Source organism: Olea europaea, chromosome 2, assembly GCF_002742605.1.
Source record: "Olea europaea var. sylvestris chromosome 2, O_europaea_v1, whole genome shotgun sequence".
NCBI lineage: Eukaryota > Viridiplantae > Streptophyta > Magnoliopsida > Lamiales > Oleaceae > Olea > Olea europaea.
In genome coordinates this window covers 8,375,040-8,390,641 of record NC_036238.1, presented here as the reverse complement: position 1 = coordinate 8,390,641, position 15,602 = coordinate 8,375,040, and the positions used below count along the sequence as shown (strand labels likewise).

Genomic DNA, 15,602 nt, shown 5'->3' with positions numbered 1-15,602 from the left:
CCCTGCGACGGAGAAGGAAACATGAGGGGAAAAGACCCAGAGAAGGGCAGTGACGACGAAAGGACAATCTAGCTAATGCAGATGATGCCATATTCATGAAATTGACACAATCTTTGGCACACCTTATGTCAAGAACAATACGAGGAACTCCCAAAGAAACTACACACTAGAGGCCAAAGATCCCCTACTGACGAGTAACATAGTGGATGGTAGTTTTTAAGGAAGTCAACACCTCCCATTTCCTTCACGCAAGAGGATGCAGAAGGTGTCCAATTTCTCTATTGTGACGTCTTTGTTATAGGGCTATAATGGCCCGTAACATTTCAAAGAGATGCTGGTGGAAATGGCAGCTCTATTAACATTCTCATTGGAGCCATCTTTGACAAGGTGACTATAGATCACAAGTTAACCCCATCACTAGCCACTTACACAGTTTTACTGGCAATAGCATCATCCCAAGGAATAAGATAACACATGTAGTATAGATGGGAGAGTCACTCCAGACGTCATTGAACTTTATGGAGTTCTTGATAGTGGATAATAGATTAGACTACCACGAGGTGCTAGGCAAGCTTGCCCTAAAGGACTTAGAGCCATCACTTTCATCCACCATTTATGTATAGATTTTTTCACCGATTAGGGATTGCTATAGTTAGAAGCGACCAAAGAGAAGTAAGGGAATGCTATTTGAATTTGATAAGAAAAGTTGAGTTTAGGGATGTCAAAGTAGTAATAGTGGACATGGACATGAACATGCTAAACATCCTAGTGGAGTACGATTTTATAGCAAGGGAATGTAGAGATGGTGGATGTCCCTGAGGAAGTCTTCATACTTGATGAACTTGAACCTCGAATTATTGAGCTTGTGCCTCAAACAGTTCCCATGGAAGAGTTAGAAAGCTTTTAGACAGATACTCAGGACCCTACGAAGCTACTGCAAGTGGGAATTTGCTGTTACCTAAGGCCAAAGAAAAGATTAAAGACTTCTTATGCAGAAATCTGGATCTTTTTGCATGGAGGCATGAGGATATGGTGGCCATTAATCTCAAGGCCAGCTATCATCGTCTGAAAATTGATTCTACAGCTACCTTGCATAGATAGAAGAAAAGGGCCTTCAACCCTTAAAGGTATAAGGCCCTAAAGGAAGAAGTACAGAAGTCGATTCAGAATAGCTTCATCAAAGAGGCTATCTATTCAAAGTGGGTCTCAATCTTAGTCTTGGTAAAGAAACATAATAGAAAGTGGACGTGTGCATTCACTTCTGTGACCTTAATAGAGCTTGACCTAAGGATAGTTTTTTCCTTTTCAGAATAGACTAGCTGGTGGATTCCACTGCAGGACATAAATTGTTAAGCTTCATACGTGCTTACTTGGGTTACAATCAAACTCTCATGCACCCAGCTGATGAGGAAAGTACCTCTTTCATCACTAACAAATGCCTCTATTGCTAAAAAATGATGCCCTTTGAGTTAAAAAGTACTGGGCTATCTATCAAAGGCTTGTCAACAAAATATTTGCCAACCTCATTAGCGGAACAATGGAAGTTTACGTAGATGACTTGCTAGTGAAGAGTCTAAATGCAAATGACCATGTGACACACCTAAATGAAACCTTTCAAATTCTAAGGAGGTATATGATGAGGTTGAACTCCCTAAAGTGCGCATTCGATGTTGCCTCCGGTAAGTTCTTGGGACACATGGTCAACCAAAGAGGCATAGATAAGTCAGGTGAGGAGGCTGAATGGTCAAGGAATTTTCTTATGGATGTTTCTTTGTGGTCTAAACCATTTCCAACTATTTCAATCTATTGTGACAGTCAAGCATCTATTTCAAGAGCTCAAAATTCATCTTATAATGGAAAATCTAGAAATATTTGTATGAGACACAATACTGTGCGTCAGCTGCTTAAGGATGAGATTATAGCTATTGACTATGTGAAGTCAAGTGATAATATTGTTGACCCATTAACCAAAGGATTAACTAGAGAGCTAGTTTAATAAACATCAAGGGGGATAGGGCTAAAGCCTATTACATATTAGATCACCTATAACAAAAACCTAACCTTGCAATTAGAGATTCCATGGTTAAGGTTCAATTGGACAACAAAGTTATTGGAGTGGTCTGGGGGCTACTACATTAGATTTATTCCAAACACTTCCCTATGATGCGTAGTACCAACTATATTGATTAGAGGATGAGCTAATGCTTTTAATGCGTACTATAGCTGATATTTAGTGGGGTGTTTAGATACAGTGCACCCTTGATAGAAGCACCTATTTGAGTGTGGAAGTGGGGCTGCTTCCTACGAGAACTGAGGCGAATTTTCTAAAGCACTCAAAGAAATTGGGAAAGTTCAAGGTCAAAATGAACATAATCGTGAGAACTCAATGATTGTTCTAGAAATCATGTGTGTGCTCTATTGTCTCAATTTGCAACTATAATTTTAGAGTTCAAGAAATAGTTCACTCTACAATTAGCAAGCTCAATAGAATATACAAAGCCACGGTTTAAGTCGATAGACACCTAAGCCTGCATATTTCTATCATACTTCAGAGTAATATTTTCATTTATCTTATTTCTTTCATGTGGGGAAATTGCTATATATTATAAAATGTGAGAGAAATAATTAAATTAGATAAAGTGTCCAAGTGGTGAAAAATGTAGCATTTGTATGGGACGTCAGAAGTTGGGGTCACTCCCCACGCAATTATTAAAAAGTCTTGATTGGAGCCTTGGGTTTCCTTGACTAAAATAAATTTTTTTATTTTATTTATTTTTGAAATTATTTAATGGGTAAAACTAGTCTGTATTTTTTGACCTTTTTTTTAACAACCCACTACTCACAGCAATTAACATTCTGAATTATTTTCTGGCCATGGAAGAGATGGTTACTTCCAGTTTTGCCTATATAAAGTCATTTCTTGATTTGGGAAAGACACATAAAAAAAAAAACAGAAAATCATTTTAAAAGAAATCTTATTTCACATATTCTGAATTTTTATACTCAGTTTTTTTACATATTTTCTGAAGTATTTTTGAGAGTTCTAAAAACTATTCGTGATTACTGCACAATTGGCTTACGATCATTTTATCCTGAGAGTGATTGTCCACGAAGGTTGCAGCAGTTATCGACGGACAATTTCACTTTAAGACATTGTGCTGTTAGAAGACTCAATTGAAAGATAAGTTTTATATTTCTGGATTTTATTGTTTTGAACGTTACTGCAACTGATTATTTTTCCAACATAACTTTCTTTCTTCCTCTTGCAAGAATCATCCTCACAAATACATTTGTGTTTTCAAGAACAATGCACATAGAAACAAAACTTTTATCCACAGAGGAGAAATGGATTTTGCAAGTTCTCTTCCACCATATAATTTGAATCTATCCAATCCAGTGGTATGCAAAGGGAAAATGATGAAAATGAACTTTTTATGGGTAAAAGAAATGAGTATGTTTCCAGCATGTATTCGGTTTCTTAATATTTTAGTGAAGTTAATCTTAAACTACTCCATAATTGGTTTCTTAATATTTGGTTTCCCATCCTCTTTTCCTTCTAGTAACATTTCTCTACTAAAAGATCCACGAAAAGGGAAATAGAACAATTATTTATTTCCATTACATTTTTCATGAAATGAACACAATGAAATTATTCCCGCCTTCCCGTGACCCGTCCCCTACTTTCCTCAATAGGGATAAAGGCAAAATGGGTAACACAGCGGCATTCTACTAATAAAAAGTTTGTTCATTTTGAATTATAGTAAAAGCTGAAAAGAAAATACTGCCCGAAGATGAATATGGATTCCTACAGCCAGAAAAGTGGTACACGGTATAGATGTTATCATCAGTTTGCTTTTGCTAAGGTTTATTAGAGTATGCTTTAAATCATTGTTAAAGCCAAAATTTATCTCTTTAGCCAGATAGACAGAAACATCCACAGTTATGGTCTTATCTCCTGGTTTAGCCAAACTGTTGTTATGGTTGGTTTTATTTTATTTCTTTAAATATAGTGCATTTTAAATTTACATTGGTAAATCGGAGTCTGCTTATATTTGGGGATCGAATTAGATCCATGTGTCTATTAATTACTGCTTGTATTCTTCTAATTAACATGGTTTGAGGTGGTTGCACAGGTCTGAATTCTTTACCCTTCAGGCTGCATATCCCTGGATTGAATGAAATTTCCAAAAATTATAAGTGAACTTGAAATTTATATGGAATAAAGTTTAACTTGTATTTTAGTTCTTCCATTTCCCAAATTCAATCTTTATTTTTCCCTTGTTCCATTAATTATTTTTAAGTCAAGTCATGTTGTTGTCTCGATGCTAGTAAAAAATTGTCTAAGCTGTAAATTTTTTGTTTGAGAACAATTCATCATGCTTGTATATTCTCATCTCATATTTTTCTCACAATCCATCTGTTTTATTTGTAAATCCAGCCTGAGATCCCTTCCTTCCAGATTTCTCATCAATGAAGCGGCTTATACGTTATAGTCTTGGGTCTGTTGCACTTAGTAATTCTCTGATTGTGTCATTTGTTGAATCAATTCGATTTATACTTGAAGCTCTCCGCCACAGAATAAAACTTGCAAATTCTATGCCTAGAATCTGGCTTGGAAAGATGGAAGTTCACACCTCATATGGTTGCTTGGGGTGTATTAGTTGGACCCTCAAATCTGTTAACCACAATGCTTACATGTTGGCAAGTTTGAAGCAATTTTAGTTAGATACAGTCAGGCATTGTATTTGCACCAGTGTTTTAAAAGGCAACGCTAAGGTGCGCCTAGGCGTGATGCTCGGCCAAAATGCCAAGTCAAGTAGCTTAGTGTCTTATTTGGCGGTTAACAACAATCTTTGACCACTAAGACGCGCCTAGGCACAATTATGCGCGTCCTTTTTTAAAAATTTTTTAAGCCTGCCGTTTGGCCCCCATTAATTTTTATTACATTATTTTACGTTTTCTTTCTTCTATTTTTAATCATACAATCTTCCATAAAATAATATTACATATATATCGAAAAATTTTCTTTCTTTTTCAACCACTCATTTTTAAAAAAAAATACTATTCCACCAATTTTCATTTCTACTAAATGGGGGCCAAACAGGTGCTAAATTTTGTGCTGTTAAAAAATTATCAATGGCTAATTTCTTCATTTTGCCCTAATTTAAAACAACCACTTGTATCGAAAGACACAAATGAGGAATTAGATGAAAAAGAGGATATTGAATTGGAGTCCGATAAAGAGTTAGATAAAATTTAAATTCATATATTATTTATTTTCTATTTTATGTTTAAATTTGAAACTTATCTTTTTGTTGGAAACTTTGAAAAAATGTTTAGTAAGTATTATTTTTAATTATTAAATAATTTTTTGATTTATTAAAAATTAAAATAATATTAAAATAAGAAAACGCATTTTACTTTTTTTACGCCTAAGCCTCGTCTAAACTCGTGTAGCCCATAGCTTAACTTTCATGCATCACCACGCATTACGCGTTTTAGAACATTGATTTGCACATGATTCTTCAAGTTCCCACTCAATGGGATTAGTCCTTTACAAGGACTATACTTGTAAAAGTTAGTCCTTTGCATATTGTACTCTTTCTGTTGGTATGATATTATAATCGGAGCATAAGAAAAATTGATTTCCTAATTAAGGTCCCATTTGGTAGTAATTTTTTTTTTTATCAAAATGCATTTTTCTCTCTCTTCTTTTCAACCACACAATCTTTATTAAATTAATATTTACACGTGAATTAAATTTTTTTCCTTATTTCTCAACCACACATTTCACATCAATTTACTATTCTAAAATACATTTTTACATAAAAATGCCTATCAAACACCCCCTAAAACTATCATTATTTTGTATTCTATGTTTATTTATTTACTTAAGGCAAGTCAAGATTTTTCTTCAACTTATTGAAATGACGTGTTCTCCGTTTATTTTGTATGGATTAATGAAGTTATTGTCAATATCAGGCAATCCCAAAAATATATTTACTCAATATGAAATTATTGTACAAAGAGAAAAAAAATTGCCATGAAAATATAAGTAAAATAACATATGGCAATAGTAAAAAAATATTACGAAAAAAAAGGATATAAGCATAGACAACATTAAAAAAAATGTTGCAAAAAAGGTATTAGCAACATTGTAGAAACATTGCAAAAAAGTCATTAACAACATTAAAAAAATGTTGCAAAAAGATTATTAGCGATATCTAAGAAACATTGCAAAAACTTTATTAGCAAGACTCAAAAATTGTTGTTGCATCCTTATACTCTACGATAATATTGAGGCTTGCAACATGTTTGAACATTGCAAAAGGTCTTCGACAAAGTTTTTTGAATGTTTCAAAAGGTTGTTTCAATTTTAGTAATTTCTTCCTCTTCATCTTTTTTTTTTTTGTTTGATCGGTAAATGTGAAATATATTGATCAAAACTTAATTACAAATACACCGGGCATTCCCAGGCCATCATATGAAAGTAATTATACAACTACACCGTGCGAGCTCGGGTAGAATAACACTTCATGTACGACTTAGAGACCTACAGCTAAGGACTCATATTGAAACAAAACATTCGGATACAAAGAGAACAAAACGTTGTATACGTGTGTTTTGATTCGTCGAACAATACTATCAACATGTGGAATAAGGTCTTCAAAAATCATCTTATTCCTTGCCATCCAAATGTGGTAAACAGTACTAACAAGTGCAATACGCTTCGCCTTGCTATGCCAAGATGAACCCCTACTTTCCTTTTTTATCCATTTCATTACGATGTGAAGTGTTGACATAGCTCGCCTGAGACCCACCCACGCACGTATTCTTTCCCAGACTGATCAAGTAAAGGAGCAACTGAAAAACAAATGCTCCGTAGACTCATCCATGTGTGCACATAAACAGCATTTAGGGTCAATATCTAAGAAATGCAATCTGTCCCTAGTTAACAATTTCATTTTAACTGCCAACCATGTGATAAAGGCATGCTTCGGAGTGACATATGCATTCCAAACAAGGTTAGCCCAGCTTACTTTGACTCCCCTTGGCCTAAAGAACTCATACGCATCTTCTATGCTAAATCTGCCAACATTACTCCACTTGGCCAGTTTATAAATAGCTGCCTGGGTAGAATTTTCAACCCCAATAATGTAATCTCTGATTTCCACCAGCTTTTTAATAAGAGGGGAGTCCTCTTTTCTCAGCATATATACCCAAATGTTACTCCCACGTAGGTATACTTGGTTTACCCATTTAATCCACAAAGAATCTTTCTTACAATGAATGTTCCAAAGTGTTTTGGAAAGAAGTGCTAAGTTCCATCTTTTGATGTCTCGGAGCCCAAGTCCACCCTCAACCTTAGGTAAGCAAATATTGCTCCATGCAACCAATGGTTTCTTTGATCCCCAAAGAAAGTTGCGACAAAGAGATATGACTCTAAAAGTAACCATAGCCGGAAAGGGAAAAATAGATAACCAAAAACATTCAACCCCTTGGAGTACGACTCTCACAAGCTCTAGTCTTCCTGCATATGATAATGATGCCCTAGACCAAGCCCCAATATAGGCTATGATCTTGTTAATAAATACATCATAAGAACTGGTTTTCAACTTTCCCGCCGCAAGAGGAACCACCAAGTAGCGAAAAGGCAAAGATCCTTGGGAGATATTTGCAATCTCAATAATATAATCCCTTTCTTGCCCTTGAACTCCCGCCATATACAAGTTAGACTTGTCAACATTCATCGTTAGTCCCGACATGTCACCAAAATTTGCTAAGCAATTCATCAAGATCCGAACCGAAGTAGTATCACCTCTAGCAAATAGCATCAAATCATCCGCAAAGGCCAAGTGTGTAATCTTTAGAGGAGCACATTTAGGATGGTTATTGAACTCAGTATTATTGGTGGCTCTCTTCACCATTCTAGAAAAGTACTCAAGGCACAAAACAAATAAAAATGGAGAAAGAGGGTCACCTTGACGAAGACCTTTCCTCCCTTTTATGAACCCGTGAAGGCACCCATTAAGAGCAATAGAGTATGTAGGCGTAGTAATGCATTCCATAACCCAATCTATGAATTTAGTTGGAAACTTCAAACCCTCAAGAACATTCTTAAGAAAATCCCAATTCACTGAGTCATACGCCTTCTTCAAATCAACTTTGAGTAGGCATCTTGGTGATACCCTCTTTCAATTATATTTCCTCACAAGCTCTTGAACAAGATGAATATTCTCTACCATGCTTCTACCTTCTATAAAGGCAGCTTGGGCTTGATCAATGATGGACCCAAGTGTTGGCCCCAATCGAGAAGCCAGTATCTTAGTGATCACTTTGTAGAAAACATTACAACAAGCGATCGGCCGATAGTCATTCACCGAAGTAGCATGGTTAGTCTTAGGAATCAAAGCAATAATGGTATGGTTCGTTTGCTTAAGGAGAGACCTAGAAGCAAAAAATTCATAAATTGCTTCCATAAAATCATTACCAACAATATCCCATGCCTCCTTGAAGAAACAAGATGTATAACCATCCGGTCCGGGCGATTTATCATCTCCAATGCTAAAAAGGGCATCCTTAATTTCTTGTTCAGAAACATCCCTAGTAAGTGAAGTGGCGAGCTCCTCATCTAAAGTAGGCCAAACTGAAGATTTTCAGCCAAAAAAACCAGTCCATTACTGTCCCGTCCAAACAATTCACTGTAGAGATGAACAAACTCATCAGCCACCTGTTTTTGCGAAGAGGTATAAGAACCATCCCTTTTAAGTACAACTGCAATAAAGTTCCTTTTATTGTTTCTCTTCACAATCGAGTGGAAAAACTTTGTGCATTTATCACTATTCTTCAAATATGCACACTTCGCTTGTTGGAAGTAGAAACTTCTTTCTGCTTCACTAAGATTTATGGCCTCTTTCCTCAATCGAGCAACCTCATTTTGTAGATGTAAATTGGTGGGATCATCATGCAGGACAAGCTGGGATTCCACCAAGGCCTTTTTTGCTACCTCGGCCCTTGATGAAATATGACCAAAGTGTTTAACATTTAACTCTTTAAGCACTCCTTTGAGACGTTGCAACTTCTTGCAAAGAGAGAATTGCTTAGTGCCCCGAATATATAGATTCCAAGTGCTTAGCACGGTCTCATGGAACTTCTTGTGCTTAGTCCACATATTGAAGAATTTGAACGGTTTCTTCTTGACCTCATCACATGTAAAAATAGAAACAATACAAGGTGAGTGATCAGATAGGCATCCTGATGGTAAGAATTCCGCACTACTAGAAAAACCCATATGCATCCAAAAATCATTTACCATTGCTCTATCCAGTTTAGTCCAAACAGAATTGTTGTTCCAAGTGTAAAAACAACCAATAGATCTCAAGTCCATTAGACCAACATTAAGACAACAATTAACAAAATCTTTTATCTCATATGTGGTAACATCAGCACCATTAATTTTTTCACAAAATGCAATACATTATTGAAATCACCCATAATCAACCAAGGCAATGAACAATCCAAACCAAACTGCATGATATTATCCCATAATGGTCTACGACTAACAGTTGTATGGAGGCCATAGACAAAGCTAACAAAATTTTTTAAAGATGTTATCTTGCAAGTAACGATGCAATGGATAACTTGCGAAGTAGTCTCCAATACCTCCAAGTTCAATTTCAAGGAGTTCCATAGCACCAAAATACGTCCAGCTCTATGAACTTCAAAATTATTGATTTGGAATAGGTTGCCAAACTTATTCCGCATGATCCGATCAATCGTCGACATCCCCAACTTAGTTTCCAAAATACCCAAGACATCAATGTTGTGTTGCCCAATAAAACTTCGAACACCATTTTGTTTGAGGGGAGTGTTCAGACCCCTACTATTCCACGTGCCTAACTTCCTCTTCATCTTTTCATGTGCAAATGCGCATCCTTTAGCTTTGCTCCTCATATAAAAGAGAGAAATGCATTAAAATCTTGTCCATTGTACATGCAGTGGTTTTCAGTACTGCATACAAAAAGACGAGCTTTAGGTGCAGTACATGTTATGCCAGAATTTTGTGAGACTTTACAAGGGCTAGTAATGGGAATATGGAACTGAAGAATTAGGGTTTCAATGTGTCAAGTAAACTGTCTATTTAGGCCTTTGTCTTCTCGCACTCTAGAGCATTTAAATTTCTCGCTCTAAAGCACTTTAATAAGGAATAAGGCAAGCTTAATTTTCTCATTCAAAGAAAACATGTTTGGAAGGAACACTGGAATAGTTTAAAAATAAAGAAAGAAGTTAAATTTTATTATCGAATATAACGTATAAAATTTGCAGTACAGGCCTGTCACGGATGCTGCTATTACATTCTTATCCTTGCTTGAAAGTATTAAATCAGGTTCGATGCGCTCACAAAATTTTTTCAGAGTATTGCATATCAAACATATAGTCCATGTCCATAGAGCAATAAAATGTCTCTCTTTGCAGCTGTAAATTTTATTTTATTTTCCTTTTTTCATTTTTATTATTATTTTTAAATAAAAGAGCTCGAGGTGTTACCAACATTTTCTTTGTCTAATTTAAACGGAAATATCATGCTGGTGAGGCTCCAGAAAATGAAGGGAAAGGCACCATACTACTGCAAAGTAGGTTACAGGCCTTTCATTTGCTGACATACTTATCATTTAAGAACTTTGCATTGTCCTCCAAACTTATCTTTTTTGAGTTGCAAGTAACAACTAAACACGTAGAGCACCTTTGATAGGAAAGATTCGAAAGCATTAGACAAATTATGTTGATAGGATATATATTCGATTGCATTAGACTGATCACTGGAGAAAAGGATATTAAAATCTTATTTGTCATACTATCCAGTACTACGTACCAAACCTGCATTCAAGGACAAATATCCACAAACATTCAAGTACTTGGAATTGCACCACATAGTCGTATAATCCTCTTAACCAAACCTTTTCCTCAAGTGAATCTTAATGTATATGAACATTAATTAGTGCTGAATTCGAATCGAATATTTAGAGAAAAGATATAAGCAGGTAGCAGAAATTCGCATCGTTAGCTTGGAAGGTTAGGGGTTATAGACTATAGTCAACGTCGATTCAGCATTTTGAATGTCTCAACTCCCAATTGTAATTAATTACTGGGAATTAATCCATTTTACTGTCAACATCAGATTTATAAGTAAATGTGTAGAACAGTCTTCACTTATGTAAATGTGAATACTATCTCAATAACATTATTTGAAGTGAATAACATAATATGAATTGGAAAAATGAATAAAGCAGCACAAATTTATTTTGTTTAGTATTAGGAAATAGTCTTGCAATCATATAAAATGGGGTGAAAAATCGAAATGTTTGTATAGAGAACAATTACATGTAACTTTAGCAGCAAAGAGGGTACAAAATTAAACTTCAAAAACTCAAGAATATAGGATTAATTACACCTATTCTATGAACTTAAGTGCTTGTTTTTCTTTAAATTGTTTTGAAGAAGATTTAGTAGCATTAGTAACAAATCTCTTCTTTTCATCTAGGGATTCATGTGTTTTACTTTTCAGTAAACGAGCCAGTTTAGCAAGGAACATTATACCATGTACCAAAAATAACCAAAGTATATAGTACTTGAAATATATAAATTTTATGAATATTTTCTTTCTTCATTTTAGTGCATTTCTTCCAATATATAAAAGTTTTATTTTTACAAGAGCAGAATTAAGACCATTACATATCAGGTAATTAATTAGATCATGACTTGCAGGACTGGAAAATTGAAATGACCAAGGTGATTAGCCTTCTATAATAATTTTCTTAATCTGCATCAATGATGTGTAGCTATGTAAAAAGGTTAATAATCTATACCCTAATTCAAATGGGGTTCGTTTCTGGACTTACATAGTACATTTGTCTCTTCTTCATGGCTTGTTTGTTGTTGTGCATCCACACCTTGAAAACCCGTCTCTTCACTCCCATTTCATTGCAGAACTGCTGCAATTCTTGTTCATCTTCTTTCTGAATTTTCCATCCCAGCCTTGTAGCAAATTCATGCATCTTATCTTTCTGTTCTTGACTAAATTTCGTCCGAAATCTCTTCTTGGACCTTGAAAATGATGGCTGCACAACTTCATGCCCTCTAGCGTTGGAGCGAAACATGTTGAGATCTTCACTAGCTGACTCCGCACCAGCTCCACCACCGCTGTTTCTGCCGAACGCCACCACTGTAGGCGGCGTACGGCCACTTGGAGGGGTGGCGGTAAAATGCTGATTCTGCCTTGGAAATAACGGGTTCCTATGGATATTGTTATTGCTGGAGTTGGGATTGTATGTGTAGTAGTGAGACGTGCCAGTTTGTGACTCTCCGTCGGCCTCTCTTCGATGGAAACTCCGGTGGCAATCACAAGCAGCACATCTTAAGGCTTCTGGGGTGCCCTCTTCTCCACTGGGCGTGAATTCTCCACATCCATCTAAAACATGACCTCCTACACTTGCAGCATGATTCTTTAGGCATTCGTTATATCTAATAGTATCAGTAGGGTTGGAAGATGTTGCTGGTAGATCATGTGGCTGCGGAGGTGGATCTATCCTTAAATTTGAAACACCACCAGTTGTTCCACTGGCCACTCTGGCCGGATATGGATCTGGATCTGGATCTGAGATTGAATCTTTTTGTACAAGAGACGGCTGTGGCGGTGGTGAATTGAGCTGATGCTGATCCTGATCCTGATCCTGACGCTGGTGCTTATTTAGTGTTTTTGCATTTCCTCTCCTATCTGGTGGAGAGGATATTATAGAGGCTAGAGGCAGCTTGACTGGTGATTCTTGATTCAGCTGGGGTGGATTATAACTCACAGAATTTGGCATCCCTATAGCACTTTCTTGACTACTACGTTCCATAAGAAAATATTTACACAAATCAACCAATTCTCTTCAAAATCTTTCCTTTCTAGGAACCATTATCATCAAATTCTGTTAGTCCACCCAGTAATCCTAAATTTGGTCTTCCATTTCTTTCTACTTGAACATTTTTTGGATGCCTGGACCACCCCATTTCTTTAAACTCTATCAAAACTGACCCAAAAGGCTTGAAGTCAAGAAATTTTGAAGGTAAAACAATAATCATACAATCTTGAGAACAAAAATTAAACACACAGGACTAGACCCTTATCTGGAAACTAGAGGAAAATAGTCTTAACTCTAATCAAAAAAGAGAAAATTAGGTTACACCGAAGCTTCTAAGACGATGAGAAAGTGCGAAAGAAATTAAGGAGAAGTTTGTCTCCTAACAGCCATCAGTTTAACATTCTAAGGCATAAACCAAATGGGTTGGTTTGGTGACTGTATGCACACTTTAGAGACGAGTGGCAGTGATATATAGTGCAGTGATAATAGACTTACACTATAAAAAAACCGACAAGCTCATTTGGGTTATCTTCCACAGCCTGCAAAAAGGTCCACTGTCCCATTATTGCCTCAGTACCTTTGCATTCTCACCATCAATGATGCCACTGAAACCCTAAAACATGTGTATGAGAGAGAGAGAGAGAGAGAGGATGTAACTTTGGTGGAATCGTCCTGGTACTTGTGCTATCTTGGATTTCGTTGATGTTAAGAATCCAGATTAAGATGGTATTACATTAGATCAGTTTTACTAAGGTGATAGTTTTCTCTACATTGTGCGTCATGATCCACGTTTTGTCGTTGATTTTAACAACATTTAAAACAATTAGTGATCTCGATTTTGACATCTCACACATTGTTAGGAAAATTTTACATTTTTAATGTACAAATAGCTTAATCCTACATTTGACAGTGTTTGCGTGTGTGAGATAGGAACAGAGTGATTTTGAGGTAGTGGGGGATGAATTAAAAGTGAAAATGATGGTCCACAGCACACAGCATTTGGTCCCTGTTATTGTGTATGTAAGATTCTCCTCATCCTCCTTTATTTTGGTACTCTCTTTCTCACTCACTTTCTGTTTCCCCATTTTTCTTTCACTCACTTAGCTGGTTCGAGAGGATGATAGGCTAAACTAAGACTAAGTACTTATTTAGTAGTGCTATTAAATACTTATAAATTGTGAATTTTATGAGTTGTACGTGTTAAAAATATATTATAAGACGCGATCCAGACTCGTATGAGAGGACAACAATGAGCATGAAAGAGTAATGTTGCAGTTTGTGGAAATAGTAGCGTTTAAGGCTGGCCCTGAAATTTTGGGGGTCTTAGACCAATTTCAGATATGAAACCCTATATATACATAAAAATACATATAAAAAAAATAAATAAATAAAATTTGGGACCCTCACTAAAATGGAGCTTTAGGTAATTGCCTACCTCGCCTATAATTAAGACCAACACCAGTAGGCCCCCCCTGGCACATCCGAGTTGGTGGAATAATCACTTCGTTGGGACGCTGGAAGCAAGGGTGGAGAGTTCGATTCCTGGAGTTAACACTGGGAGTCATATGAAGAGGAAGTCATTGGTGTGAACAAACTCCCGCTCGGACCCCTTAAAAAAAAAAAAAAAAAAAAAAAAGGACCAACACCAGTAGTGTCACGTTTGCTAGTTCAGATTTGTGTGCACGTTTCATTTGACTGTATATTTCCTTCTCTCTTTCTTTATAGTAACTTTGGTCCACGAGTTGATTGGAAATGCTATCTATTATAGAGTTGTGGAGATTTTGATTTCAAAACGTGTTTTAGACGGTGCGTGTTTGAGTGCGCTTGTCCGGTGATTGTTTTGTCAGCATCAATAGTAACCTCGTTGAATATATATATTTTTGGGAAAATTATAGATATCAAACATTTCATTTATTAACAGACTTTACTCAAATTTTTAGTTTATGCCACTGAAAGTACCAAACCTTTCAAAAATCCGCACTCGAAATCCAAATGGATGGAAACCGTCCGTTTGGCCGTTAGTTGACCAATAAAATCAAACATTGACCAATTTTTGACTAATTGAAAAGGGTAAAAATGTAAAAGTTACTTAACCCTATAATAAAACAATTAAAATAAATTAAAAAAATACTATTCATCTCCTTCTTCACCCCCGCACCCCATCCAAACCATACTGTAAACTATAAAATGTAAACTATTCTCTTCCTCCTTCCAATACACGAGCGAGTGCGTGTGAGTGAGAGAAGATAGAGATCAAAAGGATGGCAGAATTTGCTCCATTCCATTTCTAATCCAACCCACCCTCTGCACATCATTTCTATCTATACCACACTATTTAATCAATTGGTCCAATGAGTTTCCTTTTCAATTTTACTTGGTGTTTTCATCTAATTTCAACATAAATTTACATGACGATTTGTGGGTTTGCATATATACTTGCATATGTTGGTTTTAAAAATTGATTTTCCAGTTGTTTTTTTTTTTTTTATTTCATAGATTCTCTCTGTATTTTCTACTTTTGTGTTGTTTTTTTTTTTTTTTTTTTTCTCTTTAATGAAGAAAACTAGTGAAAAAGGGAAGAGCATGGTGTTTTGATGGGTTTTATGGTGGAACCGATAAGCGACGTCGTAACGATGAGTTGATGATCATGGGTGGGGTGAGTCGATGATGGTGGGGTAGGGTGGGGTGGGGTAGGGT

The 15,602-nt window shown here is 36.0% G+C and overlaps 2 protein-coding genes across 2 annotated transcripts; both read right to left on the bottom strand.

Moving 5' to 3' along the window:
- Window positions 1–8,195: 8,195 nt before the first annotated feature.
- LOC111371978 lies at window positions 8,196–9,316 on the bottom strand. The gene is made up of 2 exons (XM_022994121.1): window positions 8,683–9,316; window positions 8,196–8,632 (listed from the first exon to the last, which is right to left on the bottom strand). The coding sequence occupies exons 1-2, from the start codon at window positions 9,314–9,316 to the stop codon at window positions 8,196–8,198; spliced, it is 1,071 nt and encodes a 356-aa protein (XP_022849889.1).
- A 2,248-nt stretch (window positions 9,317–11,564) lies between these two features.
- Window positions 11,565–13,645, bottom strand: LOC111410297 (zinc-finger homeodomain protein 6-like). The gene has a single exon (XM_023040564.1). It carries the CDS (start codon window positions 12,897–12,899, stop codon window positions 11,874–11,876), a length of 1,026 nt encoding a protein of 341 aa, XP_022896332.1. The 5' UTR covers window positions 12,900–13,645; the 3' UTR covers window positions 11,565–11,873.
- Between the last annotated feature and the right edge of the window lie 1,957 nt (window positions 13,646–15,602).

Excerpts from the sequence above, each read along its gene's own strand:
- LOC111371978 (XM_022994121.1), bottom strand. The coding sequence starts at position 9,316 with ATGGTAAATGATTTTTGGATGCATATGGGTTTTTCTAGTAGTGCGGAA. Across the intron at positions 8,633-8,682 it reads TGAATTGTTTGGACGGGACA|ATGAGGAGCTCGCCACTTCA; the intron begins GTAATGGACTGG and ends GGCCTACTTTAG.
- LOC111410297 (XM_023040564.1), bottom strand. The coding sequence starts at position 12,899 with ATGGAACGTAGTAGTCAAGAAAGTGCTATAGGGATGCCAAATTCTGTG.